The following is a 16,139-nucleotide window of genomic DNA, read 5'->3' on the forward strand; positions in this document are numbered from 1 at the left end:
TCCCTTTGCAGAGCCGGGGTCCCCAAAGGGGCCAAGGGATGTTTGTTGAGGCCCCTGAAGAACAAGCGGGCCCCCAGGCCTGCAGAGAGCTTTGAGGACCTGCGCAGGGATGTGTTCAGCATGCTCTGCTACCTGGGGCCCCACCTCTCCCATGACCCCATCCTCTTTGCCAAGATAGTACGCCTGGGCAAGGGCTTTATGAAAGAGGTACATGCCCTAAAGTCAATTGGTGCTTTTTTGATCCCCAAAGGAAAATGTATTGGCATACCGTCCTACCCTGGCTTCATCTCACTAATTGTCCTCGTGTTTTCTTTTGTTCCTCCAGTACCAAAGTGAGGGTAGAAATGACCACATCAAGGACAAAATGGTGAGTTGTCAAAGTAAATGGGACCAAGATGTGTCTTGAACAGTTTTGTTATATTAATCAGCAAGGGGAATTCACAGAAAATAAATTCAGGTGTACAAGTGTAGACTTTACCGTGAAATGCTTGCTTTCAAGCCCTTCCCAACGATGCAGAGTTAAAAAATATATTAAATAAATAAATAGTAACACAAGGAATAAAATACACAACAATGGAGCTATATGCAGTGAGTACCAGATCATTGTGTAGGATTACGAGGTATTTACGGTGTTAGGTTCTGCACAAACTCAAACGGACGACTGGAAAAGCTAAAAGTATATTTACCCACTGAGTCATACCCCTGCAAAGACAAGATATGATTACACAAGCACATATATTTATAACCTCCTCATAGGCGGGGTCAACTCCTTACACATCTCGACAGCCAATACATCTGTTGCTAGGCAGGAACTTATTTGTTTCCTCTCACTGGGGTAGTCATGACCCTGCCTGATGCTAGAACCTATGTCGAAGTTTGTGTGCGATATGATTGTTGTGGTGGGCCCCTCTGGCCCCCCCACCCAGAGGTTTCATCTCACTTCATCTGTTGACTTGACCTCGAGCCGAATTCCTCGCTCCTCCCTAGTTCTGCAGCTGGCCTGCCTTATCAGAGATGAACTATTGCCCTTCGCCTAACTCTTTAGAAACATGGAACAGAATATGAACTTTCTGAACTTCCCATTATCTCACTCAGTAACTTCCCGTACAGCAAGTCCCTATCTACCCTTCATTGACCCCAACATACACATTCCTTATGTCAACAGTAAGACTGTAGTAATATATATTTGTGTGTGTACACATACAGTTGAAGTCGGAAGTTTATACATACACCTTAGCCAAATGCATTTAAACTCAGTTTTTCACAATTCCTGACATTTAATCTGTGTTGTCTGTTCACACTGCTATGCTTTATCTTGGCCAGGTCGCAGTTGTAAATGAGAACTTGTTCTCAACTAGCCTACCTGGTTAAATAATGGTGAAATAAATAAAAAATATTTTAAAAATAATCCTAGTAAAAATTCCCTGTTTTAGGTCAGTTAGTTTAACAAGAAATTTGTGGAGTGGTTGAAAAACGAGTTTTGATGACTCCAACGTATGTAAACTTCTGACTTCAACTGTATATATATTTTTAAAAATACTGGAAGAGAAATTACCGTAAAAAAACAAGCATTGTAGATGAGCAATGATGGGAATTAACGGTAGGCCGCAGGGGTTGTGTGCATTCCCTGCGGCCTCCAATGGATTAGTCCACTCAGATTGGCGTGAATCAGACACGTGTCTCGTGTGCCATACTTTTAAAAAATATATACATTTGCCACTGCTCGACTGAAGAAAATCTGTCGACCAACAGCCTATTAACCAAACAATCGACCAGTTGACTAAATGTGGTCAGCCCGAGAATGAAGGCAGGATAAAGTGACTAGGAATCAGGATTAGGGATGCAAATTTCGGCTAGGCTACTTTGAAGCAAGGTAAGACAATCTTCATTATTTGGAGTGAAGTAAAACATTCAGGTATTCAATGATTATACTACCTAAATCTCACTTTGTGAAGCGTTGATGGCCTCCCTACCATTGACTATAGTTTATGCACTCGATTGTTGCATGCTTTAATTACGAGTTGAGATTGAGTAATAAAAATAGTAGCTCTTTTAATCGTGGCCATGAAAACAGTTAACACGCGATTGCATTTAGAATTGTAATTTGTTGCTTACTGACTCGGCTTATAAAAGCACGTTTCGCTGCAGTAACAGATTGAGGAACTGTTCTCGCGCTATCTGACAGGTGATAGGCCACTCGCACCTCAAACTAGGTTCTGTATTTTATGTGCGTGTGATAAATAAGATGCACGACGAGTAACAAATACACACAAGACAATTTAATTCCACAAAATTATGCAAATGAATGTATAGATTGATAATCATGACCAGTCAAATGTATTTTCAGCAGCTAACTGATTTTAACGCTTAGCCGTTAATATCCCTAATCAGGATGGATAGATGATGATGATGAGTAAAATAAAGAAGAGATTAGCAGCTGTGTGTGAGAGCGTGTGGATGTGTGTGGGTTTTGTGTGAGTGTGCATAGAGCAGTGCAAGATAGGGTCAGTACAGATAGTCCAGGTAACCATTTAATTAAACATTTATCAGTCTTATGGCTTGAGGGTAGAAGCTGTCTCGGAGCCTGTTGATCCAACCGTTTGCCGGATGTGGCTTGGGTGGCTGGAGTCTTGGGCAATTCTTTGGGGCATCTTCTGACACCACCTGATATAGAGGTCCTGGATGGCACTGAGCTCGGCCCCCTTGATATACTGAGCTGTCTGCACAACTCTCTGTAGAGCTTTGCGGTCGAGTGCGGTGCATTTTCCATACCAAGCTATGACGCAGCCAGTCAAGATTCTTTGGTGCAGCTGTAGAACTTTTTGAGGAGCCGAGGGCCTTTTTTTTTTTTTTTTTTGCCTCCCGAGGGGGAGAGGCGATCTTTGTCCATGTAATTTTGTGAGTATCCACTCACTGGTCTGTACTCTGGTGGTTGATGTGCTCCTGTTTCCTCCTAGGACACATTGCTGAGTTGTTTCCTGAGCATTGCAGACCAGGTGCTGCTGCCCTCGCTCTCTCTCATGGAGTGTAACGCCTGCATGTCAGAGGAGCTCTGGGGCCTCTTCAAACTCTTCCCCTACCAGCACAGGTGAGACACACACACGCTCATAGTGGTGTCCTTTTAGACTCGAACTGACATGTTTGGCCATCCATTTTGAATCCATCCAATGGAGAGAGCAACGCCCACACAGAGACTGGAGTATGTGGGTTTATGCAACTTGTTCTATTCTCCGACCCTGTTGTGTTCTGTTGGTATTTCAAGGTCCTAATTCCAGGCTGGTCCTGGTGTATGTATTATTAAATATGTCACTGTTATCCCACTCACCTGTGTGCTACCTGTGGTCGTCAGGTACCGGCTATACGGGCAGTGGAAGAATGAGACCTACACAAGCCACCCACTTTTGGTCAAGGTCAAAGCTCAGACTGTGGACAGAGCCAAATACATCATGAAGTAAGTCACGTTGCTACGCAGGCCTGGAATTTCTTGATTTTAGGGGCAAGGCCATTTGCCTGTCAAGAGGTGCTCAATCTGCCAGGGCACCAAGGCCATCAACCAAAATAGTCAATTTAAATTGATTTGAAAACCAAAAAACAGTAGCTCTTCTGTTAAGAAAACAACACGTCAAAGTGTAGGTTATAGACTACGCATATTTGCTACAGGCTCTAGTGTCCACACCGATGCTGACATGAGGTTGGCACCAGAAAATGTAAACTTTCTTTAAGAGACTTTTAATTATACACTGCATTTGGAAAGTATCAAGGCCCCATTTTTTTCCCACGTTTTGTTAAGTTAGTCTTATTCTAAAATGGATTAAACCTACACACAATTCCCCATAATGACAAAGCAAAATAATTAAAAACATTTTTGCTAATTTATTTAAAAAACTGATCACATTTTAAGTCTTATGTAGCAAAATGTGAAATGATTTTTTTTCCCCCATTGGATAAAAGTAGACTGAGCTACAAAATGGTATATCATACACTGCATTTCAAATCCAAATCAAATGTATTTATATAGCCCTTCGTACATCAGCTGATATCTCAAAGTGCTGTACAGAAACCCAGCCTAAAACCCCAAACAGCAAGCAATGCAGGTGTAGAAGCACGGTGGCTAGGAAAAACTCCCTAGATTGGCCAAAACCTAGGAAGAAACCTAGAGAGGAACCAGGCTATGTGGCGTGGCCAGTCCTCTTCTGGCTGGGCCGGGTGTCGTTTATAACAGAACATGGCCAAGATGTTCATAAATGACCAGCATGGTCAAATAATAATAATCACAGGCAGAACAGTTGAAACTGGAGCAGCAGCACGGCCAGGTGGACTGGGGACAGCAAGGAGTCATCATGCCAGGTAGTCCTGAGGCAAGGTCCTAGGTCTCAGGTCCTCCGAGAGAGAGAGAATTAGAGAGAGCATACTTAAATGAACACAGGACACTGGATAGGACAGGAGAAGTACTCCAGATATAACAAACTGACCCTAGCCCCCTGACACACAAACTACTGCAGCATAAATACTAGAGGCTGAGATGGGAGGGGTCAGGAGACACTGTGGCCCCATCCGATGATACCCCAGACAGGGCTAAACAGGAAGGATATAACCCCACACACTTTGCCAAAGCACAGCCCCCACACCACTAGAGGGATATATTCAACCACCAACTTACCATCCTGAGACAAGGCCGAGTATAGCCCACAAAGATCTCCTCCACGGCACAACCCAAGGGGGGCGCCAACCCAGACAGGAAGATCACATCAGTGACTCAACCCACTCAAGTGACGCACCCCTCCTAGGGACGGCATGAAAGAGCACCAGTAAGCCAGTGATTTGATTTGATTTGACGGCATGAAAGAGCACCAGTAAGCCAGTGACTCAGCCCCTGTAATAGGGTTAGAGGCAGAGAATCCCAGTGGAAAGAGGGGAACCGGCCAGACAGAGACCGCAAGGGCGGTTCGTTGCTCCAGAGCCTTTCCGTTCACCTTCCCACTCCTGGGCCAGACTACACTCAATCATATGACCCACTGAAGAGATGAGTCTTCAGTAAAGACTTAAAGGTTGAGACCGAGTTTGCGTCTCTGACATGGGTAGGCAGACCATTCCATAAAAATGGAGCTCTATAGGAGAAAGCCCTGCCTCCAGCTGTTTGCTTAGAAATTCTAGGGACAATTAGGAGGACTGCATCTTGTGACCGTAGCGTACGTGTAGGTATGTACGGCAAGACCAAATCAGAGAGATAGGTAGGAGCAAGCCCATGTAATGCTTTGTAGGTTAGCAGTAAAACCTTGAAATCAGCCCTTGCCTTGACAGGAAGCCAGTGTAGAGAGGCTAGCACTGGAGTAATATGATCACATTTTTTGGTTCTAGTCAGGATTCTAGCAGCCGTATTTAGCACTAACTGAAGTTTATTTAAAGCTTTTATCCGGGTAGCCGGAAAGTAGAGCATTGCAGTAGTCTAACCCAGAAGTGACAAAAGCATGCCTAAATTTTTCTGCATCATTTTTGGACAGAAAGTTTCAGATTTTTGCAATGTTACGTAAATGGAAAAAAAACTGTCCTTGATATGTTCTTCAAAAGAGAGATCAGGGTCCAGAGTAACGCCGAGGTCCTTCACAGTTTTATTTGAGACGACTGTACAACCATTAAGATGAATTGTCAGATTCAACAGAAGATCTCTTTGTTTCTTGGGACCTAGAACAAGCATCTCTGTTTTGTCCGAGTTTAAAAGTAGAACGTTTGCAGCCATCCACTTCCTTATGTCTGAAACACATGCTTCTAGCGAGGGCAATTTTGGGGCTTCACCATGTTACATTGAAATGTACAGCTGTGTGTCATCCGCATTGCAGTGAAAGTTAACATTATGCTTTCGAATGACATCCCCAAGAGGTAAAATATATAGTGAAAAGAATAGTGTTCCTAAAACGGAACCTTGAGGAACACCGAAATTTACAGTTGATTTGTCAGAGGACAAACCATTCACAGAGACAAACTGATATCTTTCCGACAGATAGGCCAGAACCTGTCCGTGTAGACCAATTTGGGTTTCCAATCTCTCCAAAAGAATGTGGTGATCGATGGTATCAAAAGCAGCACTAAGGTCTAGGAGCACGAGGACAGATGCAGAGCCTCGGTCTGATGCCATTAAAAGGTCATTTACCACCTTCACAAGTGCAGTCTCAGTGCTATGATGGGGTCTAAAACCAGACTGAAGCATTTCGTATACATTGTTTGTCTTCAGGAAGGCAGTGAGTTGCTGCGCAACAGCCTTTTCTAAAATTTGAGAGTAATGGAAGATTCTATATAGGCCGATTTGTTTTAAAAAAATCATTTCTGCGTCAAGGTTTGGCTTTTTCAAGAGAGGCTTTATTACTGCCACTTTTAGTGAGTTTGGTACACATCCTGTGGATGGAGAGCCGTTTATTATGTTCAACATAGGAGGGCCAAGCACAGGAAGCAGCTCTTTCAGTAGTTTAGTTGGAATAGGGTCCAGTATGCAGCTTGAAGGTTTAGAGGCCATGATTATTTTCATCATTGCGTCAAGAGATATAGTACTAAAACACTTGAGTGTCTCTCTTGATCCTAGGTCCTGCCAGAGTTGTGCAGACTCAGGACAACTGAGCTTTGAAGGAATACGCAGATTTGAAGAGGAGTCCGTAATTTGCTTTCTAATAATCATGATGTTTTCCTCAAAGAAGTTCATGAATTTATACTGCTGAAGTGAAAGCCATCCTCTCTTGGGGAATGCTGCTTTTTAGTTAGCTTTGCAACAGTATCAAAAAGGAATTTCGGATTGTTCTTTTCCTCAATTAAGTTGGAAAAATAGGATGATCGAGCAGCAGTAAGGGCTCTTCGATACTGCACGGTACTGTCTTTCCAAGCTAGTCGGAAGACTTCCAGTTTGGTGTGGCGCCATTTCCGTTCCAATTTTCTGGAAGCTTTCCTCAGAGCTCGGGTATTGTCTGTATACCAGGGAGCTAGTTTCTTATGAGAAATGTTTTTAGTGGTGCAACTGCATCTAGGCTGCATCTAGGGTTAAATTGAGTTCCTCAGTTAGGTGGTTAACTGATTTTTGTCCTCTGGCGTCCTTGGGTAGACGGAGGGAGTCTGGAAGGAATCTTTGTGTTGTCTGTGAATTTATAGCACGACTTTTGGTGTTCCTTGGTTGGGGTCTGAGCAGATTATTTGTTGCAATTGCAAATGTAATAAAATGGTATTCCGATAGTCCAGGATTATGAGGAAAAACATTAAGATCCACAGCATTTATTCCATGGGACAAAACTAGGTCCAGAGTATGACTGTGACAGTGAGTAGGTCCAGAGACATGTTGGACAAAACCCACTGAGTCGATGATGGCTCCGAAAGCCTTTTGGAGTGGGTCTGTGGACTTTTCCATGTGAATATTAGTCACCAAAGATTAGAATATTATCTGCTATGACTACAAGGTCCGATAGGAATTCAGGGAACTCAATGAGGAACACTGTATATGGCCCAGGAGGCCTGTAAACAGTAGCTATAAAAAGTGATTGAGTAGGCTGCATAGATTTCATGACTAGAAGCTCAAAAGATGAAAACGTCTTTTTTTTTTTGTAAATTGAAATTTGCTAAATGTTAGCAACACCTTTACGGGATGCACGGGGGATATGGTCACTAGTGTAGCCAGGAGGTGAGGCCCATTTAACACAGTAAATTCATCAGGCTTAAGCCATGTTTCAGTCAGTCCAATCACATCAAGATTATGATCAGTGATATTAGTTCATTGACTATAATTGCCTTTGAAGTAAGGGATCTAACATTAAGGAGCCCTATTTTGAGATGTGAGGTATCACAATCTCTTTCAAAAATGACAGGAATGGAGGAGGTCTTTAACCTAGTGGGATTGCTAAGGCGGTCGAGGCACAGACACGGTCTCAATGGGGATAGCTGAGCTGACTACACTGACTGTGCTAGTGGCAGACTCCACAATGCTATCAGGCTGGCTAATAGGGTGCAGGCCAGGCAGCAGGCTATTTCATTGTGGAGCTAGAGGAGTTAGAGCCCTGTCTATGTTGGTAGATAAGATGAGAGAACCCTTCCAGCTAGGATAGTCCGTCACTCCTCAGCAGGTCAGGCTTGGTCCTGTTTGTGGGTGAGTCCCAGAAAGAGGGCCAATTATCTACAAATTCTATCTTTTGGGAGGGGCAGAAAACAGTTCTCAACCAGCGAATGAGTTGTGAGACTCTGATGTAGAGCTCATCGCTCCCCCTAACTGGGAGGGGGCCAGAGACAATCACTCGATGCCGACACATCTTTCTAGCTGATTTACACGCTGAAGCTATGTTGCGCTTGGTGATCTCTGACTGTTTCATCCTAACATCGTTGGTGCCGACGTGGATAACAATATCTCTATACTCTCGCCAGTTTTAGCTTTAGCCAGCACAATCTTCAGATTAGCCTTAACGTCGGTAGCCCTGCCCCCTGGTAAACAGTGTATGATTGCTGGATGATTTGTTTTAAGTCTAATACTGCGGGTAATGGAGTCGCCAATGTCTAGAGTTTTCAATTTGTCAGAGCTAATGGTGGGAAGCTTCGGCGTCTCAGACCCCGTAACGGGAGGAGTAGAGACAAGAGAAGGCTCGGCCTCTGACTCCGACTCGTTGCTTAATGGGGAAAACCGGTTTACAGTTTCTGTCGGCTGAATGAGCGACACAGGGTGAGCATTTCTACAGCATTTCCCTCCAGAAACCTTGAGAGTTGTCTGGCTGCGGGGACCGCGCGAGGGGATTTATACTATCTGTACTTACTGGTGGCACAGACGCTGTTTCCTCCTTTCCTACACTGAAATGACCCTTGCCTAATGATTGCGTCTGAAGCTGGGCTTGTAGCACAGCTATCCTCGCCGTAAGGCGATCGTTCTCCTGTATATTATGAGTACAGCGATTGCAATTAGAAGGCATCATGTTAATGTTACTATTTAGCTTCGGCTGTTGGAGGTCCTGACGAACCATGTCCGGATAAAGTGTCCGGAGTGTGAAAGTTGAATGAAAAAAAAGTTGAGGGGGAAAAACAAAAATGTAAACTGTAATTAATAAGTAAAAACCGTGAAGTTGTCAGGTAGCAAAGCAAGGTTGGCAACAAAATGCACAGCAACATGTAAACAAGTCTGCAAGTTGTGACACACCAGTGTTGCTCTGCTGGACATGAGGTCTTCAGTGGATGGAGGGAACAGGGTCACAGCAGGTGTAGCAATATCTCCATCTGTAGAACGTAGTCAACGGATGGGATGAAAACAAAACACTTGATAACCATTTAGAATACAGTACATGTGGCATTTGAGGACCAATGGGAAGGTAATTCTGCTTTTAAAGTTGATTAACTTGTAAACTCACTTTTGAGAAAATCGCCTTTGAATGATTTGGTATCTTGTGAAGAGCTCTTTGTCTCCACCCGTTCTGCATCATTCACAATTTCGTCAACTTTAGCCCCACCCATCTCGTTTCGCTCTCAGAGCGCACACTTGACGATGGTTTGTTTACCTCTGGATAACATGAAAACAGCCTAACTAGCTCTGCTGGCAACAATTTCATTACTCTTTTTTGCAGATGTTTACTGACACCTGCCACGTACACGCATCACGTAGCGTTAGCTAACGAGCCAGCCAGCTAATGTTAGCTAGATAAACAACAAAGAACAAAGTGCCAACAATGCCTAACATTCAGCTCAAACTAGAAAAGCAAACAGCTCTGGGAAACTAAGAATAGCGTCAGCTATAGAGCCAGCCAGCTAACGTTAGCTAACTAATTAACAGTACACTTTAGCTTGAAATGAAACCACTTTCTGTCAAAATTAGAAACATGTAATATCTGAAAATGTAGCTCTTACCTGTTTACATCATCATGCATGTTGGATGCTTCTCCATGTCAGGAATGCCATACCACGGTTGCCCTTAGTTTGAAGATGTAATCCGGAGCTATCATACTCTAATTCCACTGATTTCAAAACTTGATCCTCCAGAAAGTGGAGAGCAACACTTATGGAGCTCCACTACAAGATACTTTTTTTTAAAGCTGCGTTCGACAGGACTACCAAAACAGACTGACGAGCTCTAAAAGACAACAGCCTTCAATATGTCAGACCAATCCTCTCTCCTCTCTCGGTATGTCCAGCCCACTCATTATCTCAGCCAATTATGGTTATCTTCTGTGGCTTAACCAACAAGGCTCGAAATTTAACAATTGTATTCGTATTTACAGATGGCACATAAGTTTGTTATTGAGGCACATGAAAGGTCACATGTTTGAGAAGGCATTTTTGCCAAAAAACGCATTTTGATCAAATATTTTTTACGTTGAAACGGCTCTCCTGTGAAGTCATGACTTGCGACATACGCCTAGTTTCCTGAATTGGGTGACATTTACATAGGTATTCAGACCTTTTACTCAATACTTTGTTGAAGCACCTTTTGGCAGAGATTACAACCTCGTGCCTGCTTGGGTATGACGCTTGTAGCGTCATACTTGGGTATGACGCTACAAGATGATAGTTTCCGGACTCGACTATATTAATGACCCATGGCTCGTATTTCTGTGTGATGTTATAATTAAGTCTATGATTTGATAGAGCAGTCTGACTGAGCGGTGGTAGGCAGCAGCAGGCTCGTAAGCATTCATTCAAACAGCATTTTTGTGTGTTTTGCCAGCAGCTCTTCGCAAGCACAGTGCTGTTTGACTAAAAGCCCATGAGCCTAATGGCTGGTGTAACCGATGTGAAATGGCTAGCTAGTTAGCGGGGTGCGCGCTAATAGCGTTTCAAACGTCACTCGTTCTGAGACTTGGAGTAGTTATTCCCCTTGCGCTGCAAGGGCCGCAGCTTTTGTGGAGCGATGGGTAACGCTGCTTCGAGTGTGGCTGTTGTCGATGTGTTCCTAGTTCGAGCCCAGGTATGGGTGAGGAGAGGGACGGAAGCTATACTGTTACACTGGCAATACTCAAGTGCCTGTAAGAACATCCAATAGTCAAAGGTATATGAAATACAAATGGTATAGAGAGAAATAGTCATATATATACTATATTAACTACAACCTAAAACCTCTTACATGGGAATATTGGAGTCTCATGTTAAAAGGAACCAACAACTTTCATATGTTCTCATGTTCTGAGCAAGGAACTTAAACGTAAGCTTGTTGTCATTGTCATTATTACAAATAAAGGCCGATTAATCGGTATCGGCCTTATTTGGTCCTCCAATAATCGGTATCGGCGTTGAAAAATCAAAAATCCTTTTAAGAATGTGAAATGTCAGAATAGAGTGACTTACATCAGCTTTTCTTTTTTCACATTCCCACTGGGTCAGAAGTTTACATACACTCAATTAGTATTTGGTAGCATTGCCTTTAAATTGTTTAACTTGGGTCAAACATTTCTGGTAGCCTTCCACAAGCTTCCCACAATAAGTTGGGTGAATTTTCACCCATTCCTCCTGACAGAGCTGGTGTAACTGAGTCAGGTTTGTAGGCCTCCTTGCTTGCACACACTTTTTCAGTTCTGCCCACAAATTTTCTATAGGGTGGGGACATGGCTTTGTGATGGCCACTCCAGTACCTTGACTTTGTTGTCCTCAAGCTGTTTAGCCACAACTTTGGAAGTATGCTTGGGGTCATTGTCCATTTGGAAGACCCATTTGTGACCCAGATTTAATTTCCTGATTGATGTCTTGAGATGTTTCTTCAATATATCCACATGATTTTCTTTCCTCATGATGCCATCTATTTTGTGAAGTGCACCAGTCCCTCCTGCAGCAAAGCACCCCCACAACATGATGCTGCCATCCATGTTCTTCACAGCCTCCCCCTTTTTCCACCAAACATAACGATGGTCATTATGGCCAAACAGTTCTATTTTTGTTTCATCAGACCAGAGGACATTTCTCCAAAAAGTACCATCTTTGTCCCCACGCTTTTTTATTGGGGTTTTGGAGCCGTGGCTTCTTCCTTGCTGAGCGGCCTTTCAGGTTATGTGGATATAGATATTTTTGTACCCGTTTCCTCCGGCATCTTCACAAGGTCCTTTGCTATTGATTTGCACTCTTCGCACCAAAGTACGTTCGGTCTCCGCTCAGGAAGGCGTCTCCTTCCTGAGCGGTATACGGCTGCATGGTCCCATGGTGTTTATACTTGCGTACTATTGTTTGTACAGATGAACGTGGTACCTTCAGGAGTTTGTAAATTGCTTCCAAGGATGAACCAGACTTGTGGAGGTCTACTATTTTTTTTCTAAGGTCTTAGCTGATTTCTCTCCATGATATCAAGCAAAGAGGCACTGAGTTTTGAAGGTAGGCCTTGAAATACACCTCCAAATGACTCAAGCTTCTAAATCCATGACATTTTCTGGAATTTTCCAAGCTGTTTGAAGGCACAGTCAATTTAGTGTATGTAAACTTCTGACCCACTGGAATTGTGATACAGTGAAATAATCTGTCTGTAAACAATTGTTGGAAAAATTACTTGCACAAAGTAGATGTTCTAACTGACTTGCCAAAACTATAGTTTATTTACAAGAAATGTTGTGGAGTGGTTGAAAAATCAGTTTTAATGTCTCCTACCTAGGTATATGTAAACTTCCGACTTCAACTGTATACATTCGTGGCCAAAAGTTTTGAATGACACAAATATTAATTTCCGCAAAGTTTTCTGCTTCAGTGTCTTTAGATATTTTTGTCAGATGTTACTATGGAATACTGAAGTATAATTACAAGAATTTCATAAGTATCAAAGGCTTTTATTGACAATTACATGAAGTTGATGCAAAGAGTCTCTTTGACCCTTCTTTTTCAAGACCTCTGCAATCCACCCTGGCATGCTGTCAATTATCTTCTGGGCCACATCCTGACTGATGAGAGCCCATGCTTACATAATCAATATTTGGGAGTTTGTCAGAATTTGTGGGGGTTTTTTGTCCACCCGCCTCTTGAGGAATGACCACAAGTTCTCAATGGGATTAAGGTCTGGGGAGTTTCCTGGCCATGGACCCAAAATATTGATGTTTTGTTCCCGAGCCATTTAGTTACTTTTGCCTTATGGCAAGGTGCTCCATCATGCTGGAAAAGGCATTGTTCGTCACCAAACTGTTCCTGGATGGTTGGGAGAAGTTGCTCTCGAAGGATGTGTTGGTACCATTCTTTATTCATGGCTGTATTCTTAGGCAAAATTGTGAGTGAGCCCACTACCTTGGCTGAGAAGTAACCCACACATGAATGGTCTCAGGATGCTTTACTGTTGGCATGACACAGGACTGATGGTAGCGCTCACCTTCTCCGGACAAGCTTTTTTCCGGATGCCCCAAACAATCTGAAAGGGGATTTACCAGAGAAAATGACTTTTCCCCAGTCGTCAGCAGTCCAATACCTGTACCTTTTGCAGAATATCAGTCTGTCCCTGATGTTTTTCCTGAGAGAAGTGGCTTCTTTGCTGCCCTTCTTGACACCAGGCCATCCAAAAGTCTTCGCCTCACTGTGCGTGCAGATGCACTCACACCTGCCTGCTGCCATTCCTGAGCAAGCTCTGTACTGGTGGTGCCCCAATCCCGCAGCTGAATCAACTTTAGGAGACAGTCCTGGCGTTTGCTGGACTGTCTTGGTTGCCCTGAAGCCGCCTCCACAGCAATTGGACCGCTCTCCTTGAAGTTCTTGATAATCCGATAAATGGTTAATTTAGGTGCAATCTTACTGGCATCAATATCCTTGCCTGTGAATCCCTTTTTGTGCAACGCAATGATGACGGCACGTGTTTCTTTGCAGGTTGACAGAGGAAGAACAATTCCGATCACCCTCCTTTTGATGCTTCAGCCTTGTCCTCATCAACACTCAAACCTGTGTTAACATGAGAATCACTGACATGTCAGCGGGTCCTTTTGTGGCAAGGCTGAAATGCAGTTGAAATGTTTTTGGGGGATTCAGTTCATTTGCATGGCAAAGAGGGACTTTGCAATTAATTGCAATTCATCTGATCACTCTTCATAACATTCTGCAGTGTATGCAAATTGCCATCATACAAACTGAGCAGACTTTGACAATTTTATATTTGTGTCATTCTCAACCTTTGGCCGTGTGTGTGTGTGTGTGTGTGTGTGTGTGTGTGTGTGTGTGTGTGTATAATCTTTAAAAAAAAAAAAAGTGGTGTGTGGATCAGAAAACCAGTCAGTATCTGGTGTGACCACCATTTACCTCATGCATCGCGATGCATCGCGACACATCTCCTTCGTGTGGAGTTGACTAGGCTGTTGATTGTGGCCTGTGGAATGTTGTTCCACTTTTCAATGGCTGTACAAATTCCTGGATATTGGCGAACTGGAACACGCTCCAGAGCATCCCAAACATGCTCAATGGGGTGACATGTCACAACCCATAGTGGGGCAAAAAAGTATTTAGTCAGCCACCAATTGTGCAAGTTCTCCCACTTAAAAAGATGAGAGAGGCCTGTAATTTTCATCATAGGTACACTTCAACTATGACAGACAAAATGAGAAAATCACGTAGGATTTTTTAATGAATTTATTTGCAAATTATGGTGGATAACAAGTATTTGGTCACCTACAAACAAGCAAGATTTCTGGCTCTCACAGACCTGTAACTTCTTCTTTAAGAGTGTCTCTGTCCTCCACTCATTACCTGTATTAATGGCACTTGTTTGAACTTGTTATCAGTATAAAAGACACCTGTCCATAACCTCAGTCACACTCCAAATTCTACTATGGCCAAGACCAAAGAGCTGTCAAAGGACACCAGAAACAAAATTGTAGACCTGCACCAGGCTGGGAAGACTGAATCTGCAATAGGTAAGCAGCTTGGTTTAAAGAAATCAACTGTGGGAGCAATTATTAGGAAATGGAAGACATACAAGACCACTGATAATCTCCCTCGATCTGGGGCTCCACGCAAGATCTCACCCCGTGGGGTCAAAATGATCACAAGAACGGTGAGCAAAAATCCCATAACCTCACGGGGGGACCTAGTGAATGACCTGCAGAGAGCTGGGACCAAAGTAACAAAGCCTACCATCAGTAACACACTACGCCGCCAGGGACTCAAATCCTGCAGTGCCAGACGTGTCCCCCTGCTTAAGCCAGTACATGTCCAGGCCCGTCTGAAGTTTGCTAAAGAGCATTTGGATGATCCAGAAGAAGATTGGGAGAATGTCATATGGTCAGATGAAACCAAAATATAACTTTTTGGTAAAAACTCAACTCGTCGTGTTTGGAGGACAAAGAATGCTGAGTTGCATCCAAAGAACACCATACCTACTGTGAAGCATGGGGGTGGAAACATCATGCTTTGGGGCTGTTTTTCTGCAAAGGGACCAGGATCCGTGTAAAGGAAAGAATGAATGGGGCCAAGTATTGTGAGATTGAGTGAAAACCTCCTTCCATCAGCAAGGGCATTGAAGATGAAACGCGGCTGGGTCTTTCAGCATGACAATGATCCCAAACACACTGCCCAGGCAACGAAGGAGTGGCTTCGTAAGAAGCATTTCAAGGTCCTGGAGTGGCCTAGCCAGTCTCCAGATCTCAACCCCATAGAAAATCTTTGGAGGGAATTGAAAGTCCGTGTTGCCCAGCAACAGCCCCAAAACATCACTGCTCTAGAGGAGATCTGCATGGAGGAATGGGCCAAAATACCAGCAACAGTGTGTGAAAACCTTGTGAAGACTTACAGAAAATGTTTGACCTCTGTCATTGCCAACAAAGGGTATATAACAAAGTATTGAGATTTTTGTTATTGACCAAATACTTATTTTCCACCATAATTTGCAAATAAATTCATTAAAAATCCTACAATGTGATTTTCTGGATTTTTTTTTCTCCTCATTTTGTCTCTCATAGTTGAAGTGTACCTATGATGAAAATTACAGGCCTCATCTTTTTAAGTGGGAGAACTTGCACAATTGGTGGCTGACTAAATATTTTTTTGCCCCACTGTATGTAGTGTGCATGTACTTTCCAAGTTGCAGTATTTTCTTTTACAAAATGTTTAATGACATTAGTGTTCTATAGATTGCCTCCACCATACCGCACGTTCTACGCTCAAAATATTGTTCCTGTATTCGCTTTTGAAGGTGTTAGTTTCAGCGGGAAAAGATCTGAGACAAAGTACCTACTTTTAGTGAATTTGGAGAGTGC

General features: G+C 43.2%; 1 protein-coding gene across 2 annotated transcripts in view; it reads left to right on the forward strand.

Annotated features, from left to right (window-relative positions):
• LOC112257742 (THO complex subunit 2) overlaps positions 1–16,139 on the forward strand; it is a 70,985-nt gene that overhangs the window by 15,418 nt on the left and 39,428 nt on the right. For both annotated transcript variants that reach the window (XM_024431550.2, XM_024431549.2), the window contains exons 12-15: positions 12–207; positions 326–367; positions 2,958–3,088; positions 3,350–3,451. In XM_024431550.2, the coding sequence (XP_024287318.1) occupies positions 12–207; positions 326–367; positions 2,958–3,088; positions 3,350–3,451 (471 nt within the window). The remainder of the gene's footprint in view (positions 1–11; positions 208–325; positions 368–2,957; positions 3,089–3,349; positions 3,452–16,139) is intronic.

This window comes from Oncorhynchus tshawytscha, linkage group LG09 (assembly GCF_018296145.1).
Source record: "Oncorhynchus tshawytscha isolate Ot180627B linkage group LG09, Otsh_v2.0, whole genome shotgun sequence".
Lineage (NCBI taxonomy): Eukaryota > Metazoa > Chordata > Actinopteri > Salmoniformes > Salmonidae > Oncorhynchus > Oncorhynchus tshawytscha.